Here is a 17410-nt window from a genome sequence, read left to right on the forward strand (position 1 = left end):
GAATAGTGTTATTTACAAAATAACTGTGAATAAAAAGTAAGTGCTACAGCACACAAATATGAAAGTACTGAGACAGTCCAATATGGTGCAATACTGCTTAGCACTGTGATGTGAGGTTCAGCAGGGTCACAGCCTCAGGGAAGAAGCTCTTCCTGAGCCTGCTGGTGCGGGAGCGGAGGCTCCTGTAGCACCTACTGGATGGGAGGAGAGTAAAAAGTCCATGGTTAGGGTGAGATGCATCCTTGATAATACTTTTCGCCCTGCCCAGGCAGCGTTTATGGTAGATGTACTCAGTGGTGGACAATTGGGTGCCGATAATCCGCTGGGCGGTTTTCACCACATGCTGATGTGGCGAAATACCGGGAAATCCTGGAGGAAAACCTGATGCAGTTTGCACGAGAACGGTAACTTGAAAGATTTCTTTTCCAGCAATACAATGGCCCCATAAAGCCAAAGGTACACAGGAATGGCTTAAAACTACAAAGTTAATGTCCTGGAGTGGTCAGGTCAGAGTCCAGAACTCATCCAACTGAGAATTTGTAGCTGGACTTAAAAAGGGCTGTTTACTCATGATCCCCATGCAATCTGACAGAAGTTGAGCAGTTTCGTAAAGAAGAATGGGGAAAAATTGTAGTGTCCAGATGATAGAGACCTATCCACACAGACTCAAGGCTGTAATTGCTGCCAAAGGTGCATCTACTAAATACTGATTTGAAGGGCTGGTGAGTAATTATGCAGTCAATTATTTTGTGTTTAATAATTGTAATAAATTTAGACCAATTTTAGAAATTTGTTATCACTTTGACACAAAACAATCTTTTCTGTTGATGAGTATCAAAAAAGCCAAATTAAATCCACCGTAATTCAATGTTGTAAAACAATAAAACATGAAAACTTCCAAGGGAGGTCAATATTTTATATAGGCTCTGTAGAAATTGGGACATTGTGGTGCGGTTGGGCAAGATGTTGGTGAATTTGGTGAATTATGAGATTTATCAGGATGCCGTCTGGGTTGGGCAGCGTGTCTAATGAAGAAGGTCTGAGCAAACTCAGGCTTTTCTCTTTGGAGCGAAGGAGGATGAGAGGCGATGTGATAGACGTGTGTCAGTTGATAAGAGGCATAGACAGAGTGGGTGATGAGGTTTTCCCGGGCTGGAAATGGCTAATACAAGAGGACAGTTTTAAGGAGATTTGACAAATAGGGTGGGAATGGTAGAGGTATTTTTTTTTTACACAGGTCAAGGGTGCTGGTAGAGGCAGATACATTAGGGGCATTTAGGAGACTCTTAGATAGGGACGTGGCTGGTGGAAAAATGGAGGTGTATGTGGGAGGGAATGGTTGGATTGATCGTGGTGTTGCTTAAAATGTTGGCACAATATTGTGGGCTGAAGGGCTTGTCCTATGCTGCAGTTCTACATTCTCTTGCAGAAAGATAATCCAAAGGTCGCCCTTTTATAGGAAAGATGCCATTGAACTGGAAAGAGTGCAGAGGAGGTTTAGGAGGATGTTGCTAGGATTCAAGGGACTGAGTTACAGAGAGAGGTTACCCTTGAGCATGGGAGAGCAAGAGGCGACTGTACAGAGGTGCAAGAGCATAGGTGGGGTGAGCGGATCCCCCGAGAGGGTGTGAGGTGACCCTCTCCCATCCCTGTACCCTGCAGGTGGAGATCAACCGGGAGTACCGCCTACACGCCCTGCAGCAGAAGGTGACCGGCGCCACCTACGCCAATTCGCGGAGCATCTCTCTCCGCGCCGAGCTGGGCCCAGGCCGCTATGTGCTGGTGGCCAGCACCTATGAAGCTGGACTGGAGGGCCGCTTCCTGCTTCAGTTCTTCACCGACAGGCCGGTAGGCCTCAGGTAGGCCAACCACCCCTCACCCCTTCACCTTCCGTTCAATTTCTGCCATTTGGTTTTTGAATCGTCCTCTGAATTCCCACTTCCCATTATTGACCCTCTGTCTTTTTTAAAATTCAGTCATTGGCTCTTTGAACCCCCTCCCCCACCTATAAACTGTTCCTCAACACATTGGCTCTTTGAACCCCCTCCCCCACCTATAAACTTTTCCTCAACACATTGGCTCTGTGAACATCCAGCCTTTGTTTCTGCCCTTTGAACTTTGATCTCTACACAAAAATACAACTGCAGATGCTGTCTTCTTCCTTCTTCGACTCACGCTCTGAGAATTAACCTTCCCTTTCACTGCACTGACCTTTTAACATTTCATCCCTCATTTGTTTGACCAGCATTAACCCTTTCAACTTTGATCTCTCACTTTTTGGCAAACCATAGACTATTTGACCTTTGCATTGAACTTTTCACCTTTAACATTTGGATGACCATTTTAACCTTTGAAATCTTGCTTTTAGAGAAACTTTTATGTTGCCCTTTGAACATTTGACCTCTTGCTTTTTCAAGTCCAGTCAAGTTGCTTTTATTGTCATTTCAACCATAACTGCTGGTACGGTACACAGTAAAAACGAGACAACGTTCCTCCAGGACCCTGGTGCTACATGAAACAACACAAAACTACACTGGACTACCTGAAACAACACAAAACGACATTAGACTTCAGGCCTAAACTGGACTACATTCAGTGTTCAAAATAGTGCAAGACAGTACAGTAATTAATAAGGGCAAATTACAACATAATAATAAATGATGTAAATGTAAACAATGTTTTAGCAAGAATTGAGAAAGACATGAGCAAAGGTTGCAGAGGGAGTGGAGTGCTGTTCAGGAGAGAGAGAGAGAGAGAGAGAGAGAGAGAGAGAGGGAGGGGAGAGAGAGAGAGAGAGAGAGAGAGAGGAGAGAGAGAGAGAGATAGGTTATATATATATATAACCTATATATATATAGGTTGCTGTGTGTGTAAAACTTGGTGTCAGTCCAGACTCTGGGTATTGAGGAGTCTGATAGCTTGGGGCAAGAAACTGTTACATAGTCTGGTCGTGAGAGCCCAAAAGCTTTGGAGCCTTTTCCCAGACGGCAGGAGGGAGAAGAGATTGTATGAGGGGTGCATGGGGTCCTTCACAATGCTGTTAGCTTTGCGGATGCAGTGAATGGTGTAAGCGTCCGTAATGGTGGGAAGAGAGACCTCAATGATCCCTTCAGCTGACCTCACTATCCGCTACAGGGTCTCACGATCTGAGACGGTGCACTTTCCGAACCAGGCAATAATGCAGCTGTTCAGGATACTCTCGATACATCCTCTGTAGAATGTGGTGAGGATGCGGGGTGGGAGATGGACTTTTCTCAGCCTACACAGAAAGAAGATCAACTGTGGACTCTATGACCTCCTGACCTTTGATTATTGTCTGGATCCATTGGCCTCATGATCTTTTGACCTCTACCTTTACCCTTTCTGACTGACATTTGACCCAAGGTTTGACATTCTCTCTGTTGACATTTAGACCCTGTGAACCTCGATACCGAATAGGTTGAACAGCGTCTGTAAAGGCTGAAGCGTAGGGGAGAATGTGTTCTCAGACCAGCTGAAAACTGGGAATTTTGGAGACGAGGGGTCCTGCTAGGGCACAAGAGGGCAAGGAAGTTGTGCCCAGGACCACTGAGTATCCATCCTCTTGCCCTGCACACTGACGAGCCTGTTACCCCCCCCCCCCCCACCCCCTCGTCTATGCAGGGAGCTGACACTGGACCAACCCCGGCCTTCCTTCTGGAGATGTTGCCTTGGTTACCCCAGTCGGGTCACCTCCATCCACGTCCACAGCGGGGCTGGCCTGCTGCTCCCGGGATCATCCAGCCGTGAGTATAATTGCGATCTGAGGAGGGAGGAGGGAGGGTCCACAGCCCTGGTTTGTCTTTCCAAAGCTGGAAGAGATGGTTCAGTAGAACCTGATTCTTGGCATTTTGTAGGGGATTTGCTACTTTATCCCTGCCTGCAGACCTCCATTCCTTCTCTATATACACCACCCCTCCATATACACCATCTACTTACCCTCCCTTCTGGTCCTCCCACTATCATTCCCTTCCCCTCTCCGATGGGCCACCACCCCACCTCTTCCCAAAGCAACCATTCCCCCACTCTGTCCTCTTCCCCTTGAGGATCCACACTACTCTTTTCCATAGATGCTGCCTGGCCTAACTTCCTCCAGCATTTTGTGTGTGTTGCTTTGAATTTCCAGCATCTGCTTATTTTCTCATGTTTTGATATCCTAGTAAGTGCTTGAGTAGTCCTGATACAGGATTACAACACAAAATGTTGACATGTTATTTCTCACCACAGCTGCTGCTCCCCCTGCTGAGTTCTTTCAGCCAATTGTTTGATACCTTAGTAATTACCCACTTTTATAAGGCGAGGCATTGAGTTTGAAAGTCAGGAGGTTATATCAGAAGTTGTGGCACACATTGGTACCAATGACATTGGTAGAAAAAGGGAAGAGGTCCTGAACAAAAATACAGGGAGTTAGGAAGGAAACTGAGAGAAAGGACCTCAAGGGTGGTAATCTCGGGATTGCTGCCTGTGCTATGTGACAGTGAGGTTAGGAATGAGGTGGCAGATAAATGTGTGGCTGAAGAATTGGAGCAGGGGGCAGATTTCTGGATCATTGAGACACCAGGTGTGACCCATACAAAAGGGATGGGTTGCATTTGAATCTGAGGAGAACCAATATCTTTGCAGGCAGGTCTACTAGAGCTGTTGAGAGTAGTTTAAACTAATATGGCAGGAAGATGGCAACCAGTATGATGAGCCAGCAGGTTTACAAGTGATGATAGCTGTAACATGACTGTAAGGAAGGAAAAGCCAATGATTGGTACAAATGCAGACAGAGTAAACAGTTAAATTGCACCACAGAGGCAAAATTCAAAAGGGTGAAGAATGAAAGACTGAAGGTGCTGTATTTAAGTGTGCATAACATTCGGAATAAGGTGGTCGAACTTGTGACGCAATTACAGATTGGTCAGTATGCCGTTGGGCATCACTGAGTCGTGACTGAAAGAAGGCCATAGTTGGGGGCTTAACATCAAAGGATATGCTTTGTATCAAAAGGACAGGCAGGAAGGCATAGGTGGTGGTGTGGATCTGTCGGTAAGAGATAGAATTACATCTTTGGAAAGAGGTGACGTATGGTCAGAGAATGTTGAATCTTTGTGGGTTGAATTAAGAAATTGCAAGGGTGAGGAAACCATGATGGGGACCATATATAGGCCTCCAAATAGTAGCCAAGATGAGGGGTTGAGATTACAAAGGGAGCTGTAGCAAGGGTAATGTTATAATTGTAATGAGGGACTTCAATATGCAAGGGGATTCAGAAAGTCAGGTTGGTGCTGGATCACAAGAGGGAATTTGTTGAATGCCTATGAGATAGCTTTTAGAACAGCTTGTGCTTGAGCCTACTCGGGGAAAGGCAATCTTCGATTGGGTGCTGTGTATTAACCCAGATCTTATTAAGGAGCTTAAGGTAAAGGAACCCTAGAGAGGCTGTGATCATAATATGATTGAATTCATTGTGCAAATTGAGAGGGAGAAGCATAAGTCACGTGTATCACTATCGCAATGGAATAAAGGGAATCACAGAGACATGAGAGAGAAGCTTGCCCAGGTGGACTGGAGGATACTGGTGGGGATGATGGTAGAATAGAGACAGCTGAAGTTTCTGGGAATAGTTCATAAGGCGCAGGATATGTCCCACAGAAGTTGTTCTCACATGGCAGGGGTAGGCAACCATGTGCTGACAAGGCAAGTTAAGGACTGCATAAAAGCCAAGGAAAGGTTGTATAAGGGAGCAAAAATGACTGGGAATTTGGATGGTTGGGAAGCTTTTAAAATCCAACAGAAGGCAACTAAAAGAGCTATAAGAAAGGAAAGGATGAAATTTGAAGGCAAACTAGCCAATAATATAAAGCAGGACATCAAAAGTTTTTTCAGTTATATAAAGTGTAAAAGGGAGGTGAAAGTTGATTTTGGACCACTGGAAAATGATGCTGGTGAGGTAGTAATGGGGGACAAAGAAATGGCAGAACTTAATGGGTATGTTGCATCTGGCTTCACTATGGAGAACACTAGCAGTGTGCCAGAGGTCTGTGAGAGTGTCATGGAGTGAGAATGAGAGCCATTGTTATTACAAAAGAAAAAGTACTAGGCAAATACAAAGGTCATAAGGTCGATCAGTCACCTGGCCAGATGGACCACATCCCAGAGACCTCAGAGAGGTTGCTGAAGAGATAACAATGATTTGACAACGACCTTTCAACAATCACTTGATTCTGGCATGGTCCTGGAGGACTGGAAGATTGCAGATATCATTCCACTCTTTAAGAAGGGAGGAAGGCAAAAGAAAGGAAATTACAGGCCAGTTAGCCTAACCTCAGAGGCTGGGAAAGTGTTGGAGTCTATATTTAGGATGAGATTGAGGTACTTGGAGACTAATGATAAAATAGGTCAAAGTCAGCATGGTTTTTGTAAAGGGAATTCTTGCCTAACAGAGTTCTTTGAGGAAGTAACAAGCAGGAAGGACAAAGGAGAGGCAGTGGATGTCATTTACTTGGATTTTCAGAAGGCATTTGATAAGGCGCCACACATGAGGCTGTTTAACAAGATAAAATCCTATGGTGTTACAGGCAAGATACTGGCATGGATAGAAGAATAGCTGGCAGGCAGGAGGCAGCAAGTGGGAATAAAGGGGACAATTTCTGGTTGGCTGCCTGCCAGTGACTAGTGGTGTTCCTCAGGAGTCAGTATTGGGACCGTTTTTTTCACATTGTCAATGATTTGGATAATGGAATTGATAGCTTTGTGGCAAAGTTTGTGGATGATATGAAGATAGGTGAAGGGGTAGGTAGTGCTGAGGAAGCAATGCGATTGTAGGAGGACTTAGAAAAATTGGAAGAATAGGCAAAAAGGTGGCAGATGGAATACAGTGTTGGGAAATGTATGATGATGCATTTTGGTAAAAGGAACAATAGCCTAATTCTGCTCCTATGTCTTATAGTCTTATGCTGCAACTTCATAAAACTTAGTTAGGCCGCATCTGGAATACCCTGCATACAGTTCTGATCGCCCCACTATAGGAAGGCCGTTGAGGTTTTGGAGAGGGTGCAGAGGAGGTTTAGCAGGATGCTGCCTGGTTTACAGGGCATGTTACTATCATGAGAGGCTGGACAAACCTGGGTTGTTTTCTCTGGAGCAGCAGAGGCTGAGGGTGGAGTGGGGAGATCTGATAGAGGTTTACACTATTATGAGAGGCATAGATAGAGTAGACAGACAGTATATGTTTTCCATGGTCTAATACCCGAGGGCAGCGTTGAAGGTAAGAGGGAGTAAGTTCAAGGGGGATGAGTGATCAGTTTTTTACTCGAGAGTGGTGGAACGCACTGCCAGAACGGAGGCTTTTAAGGATGAGATGTGAGGAAGATGGAGGGATATGGACATGGTGCAGGTAGGAGGGATTAATGTTTGGGTGTTTCTGATTTGCTTTTTAGCTGGCACAACACAACATTGTGGGCTGAATGGCCTTTTCCTGTGCTGTACTCTTCTAAATTCTGAATGGTATACAAGATCCTACAAGAGACACACCAGGGAATGGTCATCTATTTAAGGAAGAGGTTGATTAAGTTGTTGATTAGTTAGGGCATGAGGGGATACAGGGAGAAGGTAGGTGATTGGGGCTAGGAGGGATCAGTCATGATGAAATTGCATAGCAGACAAATGGCCTGATTCTCCTCTAACCTATGGTCACATGTGCATTCAAAGGAGATTTAGGCTAACTAGGCATCATGTTGTGGGCCATTGGGCAAAGGGCCTATTCCTGAGTTGTACAATTCTGTGTTCTGTGTGCTGATGAGGGATGGAGATGAGCAGCTGGTTCAGGAGGAGGAGAGTGACGGATTTGGGAGAGGAGAGGAGAGGGGATGAAGAACGCGCTGTGGGGAAAGCTGGGAGTGAGACAGGGATACGATGGTTGACGTGGGCCCGAGACGGGATGAGAGGGGTTGAGGGAGGGAGAGGGGGAGGGATTAGATCCATGGAGGGCCTCTGTGTTTAGTTCAAAGTAAAATTTTTATGATCAGAGTACATACATGTCACTACCTAAACCCCTGAATTTTTTTTAAACCTGATCCCCATCTCCCCCCCACCCCCACCAGCTCCGGATTCTTATGTGCTGATCAGCTGTGAGGGCACGAGGCTGAAATCGGCCGTCCACAAGGGAACCTCCAGCCCCGACTTTGACCTCAAGGGGCTCTTCTATAGGAGGAAGCCCCGGAATCCCATCAAGATCCAGGTACTGGGGTCCATTCGGGGGGAGGATGGGTCAGGTCACGGCACTGCTCACGTGTGGCCTAGGGGTCATGGTGCCAGTCCATGGGTCAAAGTTCACAGTGCCAAACCTGGTGGGATTGGGTTCACGGCACTGACCACCTCCGGGAAATCAGGGGTCATGGCAGGTCAGTGGTCAAAATGCTGACAGTCGTGGGTTCAGGGGTCAAGGGTCACAGTATTCCCAGTGTCTGCATATTCACCGCTCTCAGTGTACCTCATTCTCTCTCCTCCTCCCCCCCACCCCGTGTTTAACCACCCCTCCTCTCCCACTTACCCACAGGTCTGGTCAAAGGGTTTCCTGAGGGACACGTTGCTGGGGCAGGCCACCGTGCTGGCTGCGGAGAACGAGAGTGGCTCCAGCCACGTGCAGCGTCTCGAGAACCCCTCAGAGCCCCGGCACCAGCCAGGCTCTCTGCTGGTCGAGATCTCCTCCAGCGACGAACTCACAGCCATCTGACCTCCCCGCCGCTTCTCCGCACGTGATCCACCTATCTCCTGTACCTGAGACGCAACTGTGCCTGGCGGCCTGGGTCTTGTCACGGCGTCACACGGGACCGACTCCGTGGAACCGTCAACAATCTCATGGCCCGAATTGGAAATTGGTTCATTATTGTCACACGTACAGTGAAAACTTTGTTTTGTAAGCCGTCCATCCAGGTAGATCACTTCACCGTATCGAAACCAGTAACAGAATGCAGAATACACAGTTACAACTGCAGAGGAAGTACAGGCAGACCACAAGGTGAAAAGCCATGACAAAGTACTGTGAGGTCAAAGCTCTGTCTTGTCGTACCACGGGACTGTTCAATGACGGTTCAATGGTAGATTCAGATATCAGCCTCATTATTACGTGCCGTGTCATATGACGTGGGTGATCATGGTCTTTGAGCATGACTGTTCTTGGCAAATTTTTCTACAGAAGTGGTTTGCCATTGCCGCCTTCTGGGCAGTGTCTTTACAAGACAGGTGACCCCAGCCATTATCAATACTCTTCAGAGATTGTCTGCCTGTCGTCAGTGGTCGCATAACCAGGACTTGTGATCTGCACCGGCTGCTCGTACGACCACCCCACCACCTGCTCCCATGGCTTCCCGTGACCCTGATCTGGGGCTAAGCAGGTGCTACACCTCGCCCAAGGGTGACCTGCAGGCTAGCGGAGGGAAGGAGCACTTTACACCCCCTTTGGTGGAGGCGTATCTCCACCCCACCAGCCAAATTCAGATACCAATAGTTTTTTTAACGAATGAGAAGTCTATTCAAGAGTCTGGGAGCAGTGGGGTAGAAGCTGTCCATCACCCTGGTGGTACAAGCTTTCAGGCTATTGTATCTTCCTCCCCATGGGAGAAGAGAGAAGAGGAAATGTCCAGGGTCGGTGAGGTCTTTGATTATGCTGGCTGCTTTACTGAGGTAGTGAGATGTGTAGACAGAGTCCATGGGGGGTGGGGTTAGACTGGTTTCCCTGATGTGCTGAGCTGTGTCCACAACTCTGCTGTTTCCTGAGGTCACCGGCAGAGCAGTAAATCTATCAACCTCTGCCTTAAATACACCCGACGATTTGGCCTCTACAGCCATCTGCGGCAATGAATTCCACAGATTCACCACCCTCTGGCTAAAGGAATTCCTCATCTCTACTCTAAATGGACATCTGAGGCTGCGTCTGCAGGTCTTAGACTCTCCCCACTACAGGAAACATCCTCTCCACATCCACTCTATCTGTGTCCTCTGGTCCTAGACTCTCCCCACTACAGGAAACATCCTCTCCACATCCACGGAATCTGTGTCCTCTGGTCCTAGACTCTCCCCACTACAGGAAACATCCTCTCCACATCCACTCTATCTGTGTCCTCTGGTCCTAGACTCTCCCCACTACAGGAAACATCCTCTCCACATCCACGGAATCTGTGTCCTCTGGTCTTAGACTCTCCCCACTACAGGAAACATCCTCTCCACATCCACGGAATCTAGGCCCTTTATTAATCAATGGGCTTCAATGAGGCCTCCCCACTTTGAGAGCCTCACTCCGTCAAAGCATTACACACCCTCCCAAAGCTAACCTCGACCTGCCTGCTAGTGGTGACACGTTCAACACCCTTTGAGGGGTGACATTGAGAGTTGGCCTGTACACCCTGTAGCCTCCTGAGGGAGGGGGAAGGGGCTGATTTGAGGGACCTCTGCTCATGGAGGGGGCAACAGTCTCCCTTTCCAGAACATTTCCATCGCCTGTCCTTTCTTTAATCCAGAACACTGAAATCTTCATCCCAAACTAGTGGAGTTTCAAATCTCTTAGACAGGGCACCATCCTGGAAAATCTCCACATGTTGTCTAAAACTTCCACATCCTGGAATGGTTGGGAAATACCAGATTATATCCTGATGAAGGGCCTTGGTCCCAGTTTGAGTATTTATCATCCTCCATAGATGCTGCCTCATCTGTCCAGCATCTACAGAACCTCTTATTAGAACTTTACTGTACCTGATGTGACCCCAGACGTGGGTGGGCGCATCCTGAAAGTCCAGGCAAACGAGGTGGCCCTGTTTTTACAGAGCAAGATCCCCGGAAGTGACGGTGGTCGTGAGTACAGTTGACCACTTCCCTCCCACCCCGCCGTGTTACGCTCCCTGGGGCCGATGGAAGTCTGCCTGTGCAAACTTCCAAACCCAAGCCCAAGACTCTGAGATGTGGAGTGAAATTCTCTCTTATGGAATTGCTTTAAAAAAGATTACTTTGTTTTGTAACTTCAGAATGTTAAACTCAGTCAAGTAAAGACACAGGAGTCCAAAATCCAAGCCTAACTTTGTGATTATTTTAAGTGAGGTGCCAACATATCAGATGGTGGTGTCATGACATATGCAACTCATATTTTTACATAAAACCTGTAAATAATTAAACAAAGATGCTTGAAACAAAATTACTCAACTATTACTGAAATATTAAATACACAAGAGGTGGTAAAAAAATCAACCCAAAAAATTATCTTTTTAAAAACTTCAATCTGCATTCCTCAAAGTGAGTATTAAAGAGTTTTTTTTAAGCACATATAGCAAATAACTTCAGCAAATGACTTCAGCCACTAGGCTTCAGATGTGAATATGAACTGCGGATTAAGTTTAAAATGCAGCTCCGGAGAAGGCGTTCCTAAGACCGTGAACCACAGTTAATTGGAAGACCAGACAATTCTGATTAAATTTGTTATTTGGGTGTCTGTTCTGTGGGTGCAAAGAGGGAGGTGGGAGGGTGGTGTGTAGTTCGAAGCATTGACCTTTGATCTTTAGCATTTAAAGGTGGTGTCCTGTAGAGTCAAGCACACCTTCTTCCCTCGAAAGGGGCTCTAAATGAAGCCTGCTGAGTCTCAGAGATTCTGCTCCATAACTACCAGTAACTTCTCTCTGGTAACTTGGTCCACACGACAACAGCATGCGCACGTGACGATTGGGATTCAGATAATTTATCAGGTGTTCCTGGTTTGTTGCAGGAACTCAGAGGGCTGAGCGACCTCCACATCCCATCAGGGTGAAACTCTTGAATGTAATACAAATCTCAGCCAGTTAGCTGGTAGAGCCAATGGTAAGAGGGCCAACTGCTGTAGAAAAGTCTCCTCACAGCTTTGCATTTGGCACGTTCAAAAAAGAATAAAGCCTTTTCTGGCTCAGGTCTCTGTGTTAAAACTGCACTTGCAAACAGCTTTATATGGTTAGCCACATCTGGAGCTTTGCATTCACTTGGAGTCACCCCATTACAGGAAGGAGAAGAACAATTTAAGTTATTTGGGAACAACATCTTTTTGCTAGTTGTTCCAAGTTCCAGCATTTGCCACGTCTTTTGTCCCCAAGACAGAAAACTACTTCATTTACAGCAGAGTGTTCTCAAACACAAGGTATTCTGCAGATGCTGGAAATCCTAGGCAATGCACATAAAACGCCGGAGGAACTCAGCGGGTCAGGCTGCATCTATGGAGATGAATAAACAGTTGACGTTTTCGGCCGAGACCCTTCATCAAGACTGAGAAGGAAGGGGGAAGACACCAAAGTAAAAAGGTGGGGGAGGGAGAATGAGGCTAGCTGATAGGTGAAATCAGGCGGATCGGAGCTGGCCCAGGGTTGAGCACACGGTCCAAGAGACAGAGGGCAGCGGGGGAGCAGTTTCTTTCTCGTGTTTGAGATTGAATCCACTGTGAATTCTCTTCAAGGGATGTCTACCCCAAACAAGTTTCCAGCTTCTCTTCAACACGAGTTCAGTGAAACCCTCTGTCAATGCTCCCTCTCTGGAATCCCCTTCACAGACCTCCTGAGTTCCTCCAGCACTTGGTACTCCAGGTTTTCATCTGCAGCATCGTTTGTGTCTGTTTTCAACCTGGGGTCCACAGACCTCTCGGTTACTGGTAGGGGTCCATGGGATAAAAAGGAGATTGGAAACCCCCAGGCAATACATAGAATATTCTGGAAGAACTCAGCAGGTCAGCCAGTGTCTACAGAGAAGAATAAACAGTTGATGATTTGAGCCAAGACCCTTCATCAGGATTGGAAAGGAAGGAGGAGGAAGCTAGAATAAGGTGTGGGGGGGGAGGATTACAAGCTGGTTATTGGGTGGGTAGGGGTGGGGGGCATAAAGGACTGAAGAAAGGAGAGGAGATGGGGAACCAGAGGAGTTGAGGGCAGGTTGTGGAGGCAATCAGAGAGAAGATGGAGGGAGGGATGAGAGGAACAGAAAGAGTATCTGTGATAGGGTAAGACCAAATGGCTGAACACGGTGGCTCTTTGTGTAACACGTTGTTAATGGTGATGCTGTGGGAACAAGGGAAAACAGAAGGAATGGTTACGGGCTGAATAAGCCCCTTCTGAAGCAGGGAGGGAGAGTGAGTGAGCTGCCCAAAGCCAGAGACGAAAATATGGAAACAAGCTGGGATGTTGAGGCTTTATAGCATAATCGGTCAAACTGCATTTGGAGTATTGTGAGCAGTTTTAGGCTCTATATCTATGAAAAGATGTGCTGATACTGGAGCCGGTCCAGAAGAGGTGTACAAGAATGATCCCGGGGATGAAAGGGTTAACGTGTGAGGGGTGTTTGATGGTTCTGGGCCTGTACTCACTGGAGTTTAGAAGAATGAGGGGGGAATCTCACTGAAACCTATCAAATATTGAAAGGCCTAGACACAGTGGATATGGAGAGGGTGTTTGCTGTAGTGACCTAGTCTTGGACCAGAGGACACAGCCTCAGAATAGAGGGATGTCCATTTAGAATGGAGATGAGGAGGATTTTCTTCAGCCAAGGAGTGGTGAATCTGTGGAATTTGTTGCCAGAGATGCTGTGAAGGCTGATATTGGGTATATTTAAAGCAGAGGTTGCTATTTTCTTGATCTGTCAGGATGTCAAAGGTTATGGAGTAAAGGCAGGAGAATGGGGTTGAGAGGGACATTAATCATGGGTAATTGCAAACTGGTCACCCAGTCAGTTTCTGGTTTCACCAGTGGAAAGGAGGCCACGCAGTGTGAACACTGAATGCCATTCACAAGGGTGGGGACGATGCCAGTAAATCACGGGCTCACCTGGAAATTCCGTTTGGCTTCTTGGATGGTGGGAAGGGTAGGTGGGGGTGGTGGAGGGGCAGGCATGGTGTGGCCTGGGATTGCCAGGGGACAGAATGAAGAGGGGGGTGTGCAGTGCAAGCCCTCAAGGCCTCTAGGTGCACAGGTAATGTGGGTCAAGTACACTGGTAAGGTGGTTGGTGTGCACAGGGAAGGTTTGTCAAGGACAGGCAAGGTGGGCAAAGTGGACAGGATCCTTTTCCTTTTTATCAGTTTCCTTTAATCATTCCAGAAATACACTTAACAATACACAGCCTATGGACTCACCATCAAGGACTCTTCATCCCATGTACTCGATATTTATTACTTTTTTTCCCTTTTTGTATATTTGCACAGTTTGGTATCTTCTGCGCACTGGTTGTTTGTCCATCTTGTGATGTGCAGCTTATCTTGACCGTATTGTGTTTCTTTGTATTTACTGTGAATGCCCACAAGAAAATGAACCTCAGGGTTTGTACATGGTGACATACATGAATTCATTTTGAACTTTGAACTTTATTCATAATAGGTACAGCCAGTGACGTCTATCTTAAAATCTACTCAAACCATTTTCTCACGATGCATTCACACTACTCCTGTTCCCCACAGGTAGTTACACAAACCCAGCCCCACGGTGTCCAGTGGCTGCAGGACCCTAGATTTAGATTCAAATTTTATTCATCACATGTACATCAAAACACAGTCAGATGCTTCATTTACACTAACAACCCACATACTGGGGGCATTCTGGAGCCAATATAACATGCCCCCATGTTCAGCAGAACAACACAAGCAACAATAACAACAGAAGCAACTTTCCCGTTGGTAACATTCCCTTGTGGACGTCTCACTGGGTGCCTGACTGGTTTTCAGACAGAGCAAAGGGCTTCCTTCACCAAGATGGTGATCTTCCAGCACCATTCGAAGCCTGTCAAAGGGTCCAATTTAATGACAGAGAAACGTATACAATATACATCGTGAAACGACCTTTCTTCGCAAACATCCACGAAAACAGAGAAGTGCCCCAAAGAATGAATGGCAGTTAAACGTGAGAACCCCAAAGGCTCCCCCCTCCCAAGTGTAAGCGGCGACGAGCAACAATCCCCCCTCCCTCCACCAACAAAACAAAAATCGCACCTGTTACCAAGCACAAGCGTGAGCCAGGCGATAGCAAAGATACAGACCTTGCAGTTACCCCAAAGACTGTCGTAATTCATCCGGCATTCGGCAACCCACAGGTTCTCTCTCTCCCTAATAAGGGAGAGGGAGGTGTCCCCCATTTTCACAGCGAGCGGGAGACATAACAACCCGCTGGTTTACAATGTTAATAAGTCCGTTTCATCGCTTTTTACGAGCTCTGTGCCCGAAGATCACAAAGATCTCAGGTCTTCGGGCCCACAGCGATAGATTTAACGGCCTCCCCGATGACGTGTGTATAATATATCTGTGTGACTGTCTCGACGTGTGTCTGTGTCCCTGTCCCTCAGAACAGCCCACAGTCAGGTAGTCCTCTGTTACACAGCTGACCGGGATGAAGTTTTTAAGTTTTGTGATTTCAAAACACAAAATTAACAGAAAGGAAAAGACCAAGAGTCCAGAATATGAGTCCAACTTCATTTTTACTTGAAGCGAGACACGTACGTATGACGCAGTGACGTACTTCATTCATGGATTTCGTATACATAACCATAATGAGTTATTTAAACAAAGAGTGTTTTCTCAAACAATATACAATACTTTCCAAATGGTCGCTCTGTCTGTCTGGGTGGAAGGTACAGAGATCCTGAGATGCCCAGCTGTCAAGATCCCCCTCTCGGCCTCGCCAGTGTGGTCCAAGGGAAAGCTTATGAAGCAATATGTTTGACACCAACTTGGCTGCGGGAGCTGCCGGAAGGATGTTCAATGACGTCCAGCCGCCATAGGGGCTCCACTCCGGATCTGCCATCTGGGTTTACTCCCGTAGCCCTCGTCTCTCGCGAGGCTGTCCACAAGGACGTGGGGCCAGTTACCTGCAGCTGGGGATCTGGTTCGCAAGCACCAAGCTGTGTCCACACACCAGGGGGCCTGTGTGCTATGTGCACAGGGCCAGACCTCATCCACATTCCTCAAATATTACTGAAATACTAAATACACAACACGTCTCCCCGCTCAGCAATGAAATCCAACTCAATATAGAATGCATCTCACCTATATACACAGTATATGATTTAATACAACTACCAAATGAGGTCATCCTCCCCCTCAGCCATGAGCCAGGGAAATGATAACCTCCTCCTGTTAGACCGTTTGAGGTAATTTTTTTGTTTTTATTCTTTCTACTTCTAATATTTATTTCTGTGCACTTGTAATGCTACTGTGACTCTAATTTCCTTTGGGATCAATAAAGTATCTCCATAGACTTCCACAGCATAGTAAAATGTTAAAAAGTCCCATTTCAGGTTAAAGATTTCTTCACTGTGGAGGCTTCCTTACTCTTGCAGAATAAAGTCTTTCCTGATGAGAGGGATCGCTTTGCTTGACAGGTGAGACTTGTGGCTGTGAAAACAATTCGGGCTGTGGGGCCTCCTCCACCGTGTTGTACGAGTTGACTGAGACTGCAGGAAGTGGATCAGACAGCTCTGAACAACCTCCTCCTCCTCCTCCTCTTCCTCCTCCTCCTCCTCCTCCTTCTTGATCTTGGGAAGGTGCATTTAGTTCACTGGAGTATTCTCTTATTAACAATTCTAATGCTCCCTTTATCATGGTTTCTTCATGCCGACGTCATCCGATGAATCCTCTGTCTTTGTATCGTCATTGACTCTTTTCTTTTAGCCTTCCATTCCAGCTGGACTTTGGTCTTTGTACCTACTTTGACAAGCAGCTTTTTGTCTCCCACTTGAAGTTCGTGAAATAACCTTAATGCACACAGAGTAGATTCTCGTTCTTTATACTCACAAAAGCCAAATCTTTCCTGAATCTCCTTGAACTGTCTTCCAGCTTAAAACCAAGCCACATTTCACAAGTAGCTGTCTGATTAACATATCAGAAGTTTTCTTAAATGTTGCCTACACAAAAGAAACCTGTTGTCTATTGTCAGCTTACACATTGTAAATCTCAAGGCTGCCCAGTCAGCTTGCTGGGCAGTAGTGTAACAGCATCAACACTGGAATTTGAACCAAGGGGCCCAATGTTCGAATCCGGCCGGCTCCTTTCACGCTTTCCAACTGTGCTGGCTCGAACATCGGGCTGGCAACTCGACCTCATAAGAAACAGAGAAATACTAAATAGATAGATAGATAGATAGATAGATAGATACTTTATTCATCCCCATGGGGAAATTCAACTTTTTTCCAATGTCCCATACACTTGTAGCAAAACTAATTACATACAATACTTCTCAGTAAAAAAATATGATATGCATCTAAATCACTATCTCACAAAGCATTAATAATAGCTTTTAAAAAGTTCTTAAGTCCTGGCGGTAGAATTGTAAAGCCTAATGGCATTGGGGAGTATTGACCTCTTCATCCTGTCTGAGGAGCATTGCATCGATATGGCAAGGTTGCTGCTGAACAACACTTGCTCAGCCA

The 17410-nt window shown here is 46.5% G+C and overlaps 1 protein-coding gene and 1 long non-coding RNA gene across 3 annotated transcripts in view; one reads left to right on the forward strand and one right to left on the reverse strand.

Moving 5' to 3' along the window:
• LOC140729318 (calpain-5) overlaps positions 1 to 11201 on the forward strand; it is a 56717-nt gene extending 45516 nt beyond the window's left edge. For both annotated transcript variants that reach the window (XM_073048945.1, XM_073048946.1), the window contains 4 exons: positions 1663 to 1859; positions 3643 to 3764; positions 8106 to 8242; positions 8561 to 11201. In XM_073048945.1, the coding sequence (XP_072905046.1) occupies positions 1663 to 1859; positions 3643 to 3764; positions 8106 to 8242; positions 8561 to 8737 (633 nt within the window). In that variant the 3' untranslated portion in view covers positions 8738 to 11201. The remainder of the gene's footprint in view (positions 1 to 1662; positions 1860 to 3642; positions 3765 to 8105; positions 8243 to 8560) is intronic.
• LOC140729319 (uncharacterized) lies at positions 11198 to 15872 on the reverse strand. Its single transcript, XR_012099304.1, has 3 exons — positions 15026 to 15872; positions 14130 to 14280; positions 11198 to 12745 (listed from the first exon to the last, which is right to left on the reverse strand). It is a non-coding gene; the product is annotated as an uncharacterized lncRNA (long non-coding RNA).
• Between the last annotated feature and the right edge of the window lie 1538 nt (positions 15873 to 17410).

This window comes from Hemitrygon akajei, chromosome 6, assembly GCF_048418815.1.
Source record: "Hemitrygon akajei chromosome 6, sHemAka1.3, whole genome shotgun sequence".
In the NCBI taxonomy this organism is placed as follows: Eukaryota; Metazoa; Chordata; class Chondrichthyes; order Myliobatiformes; family Dasyatidae; genus Hemitrygon; species Hemitrygon akajei.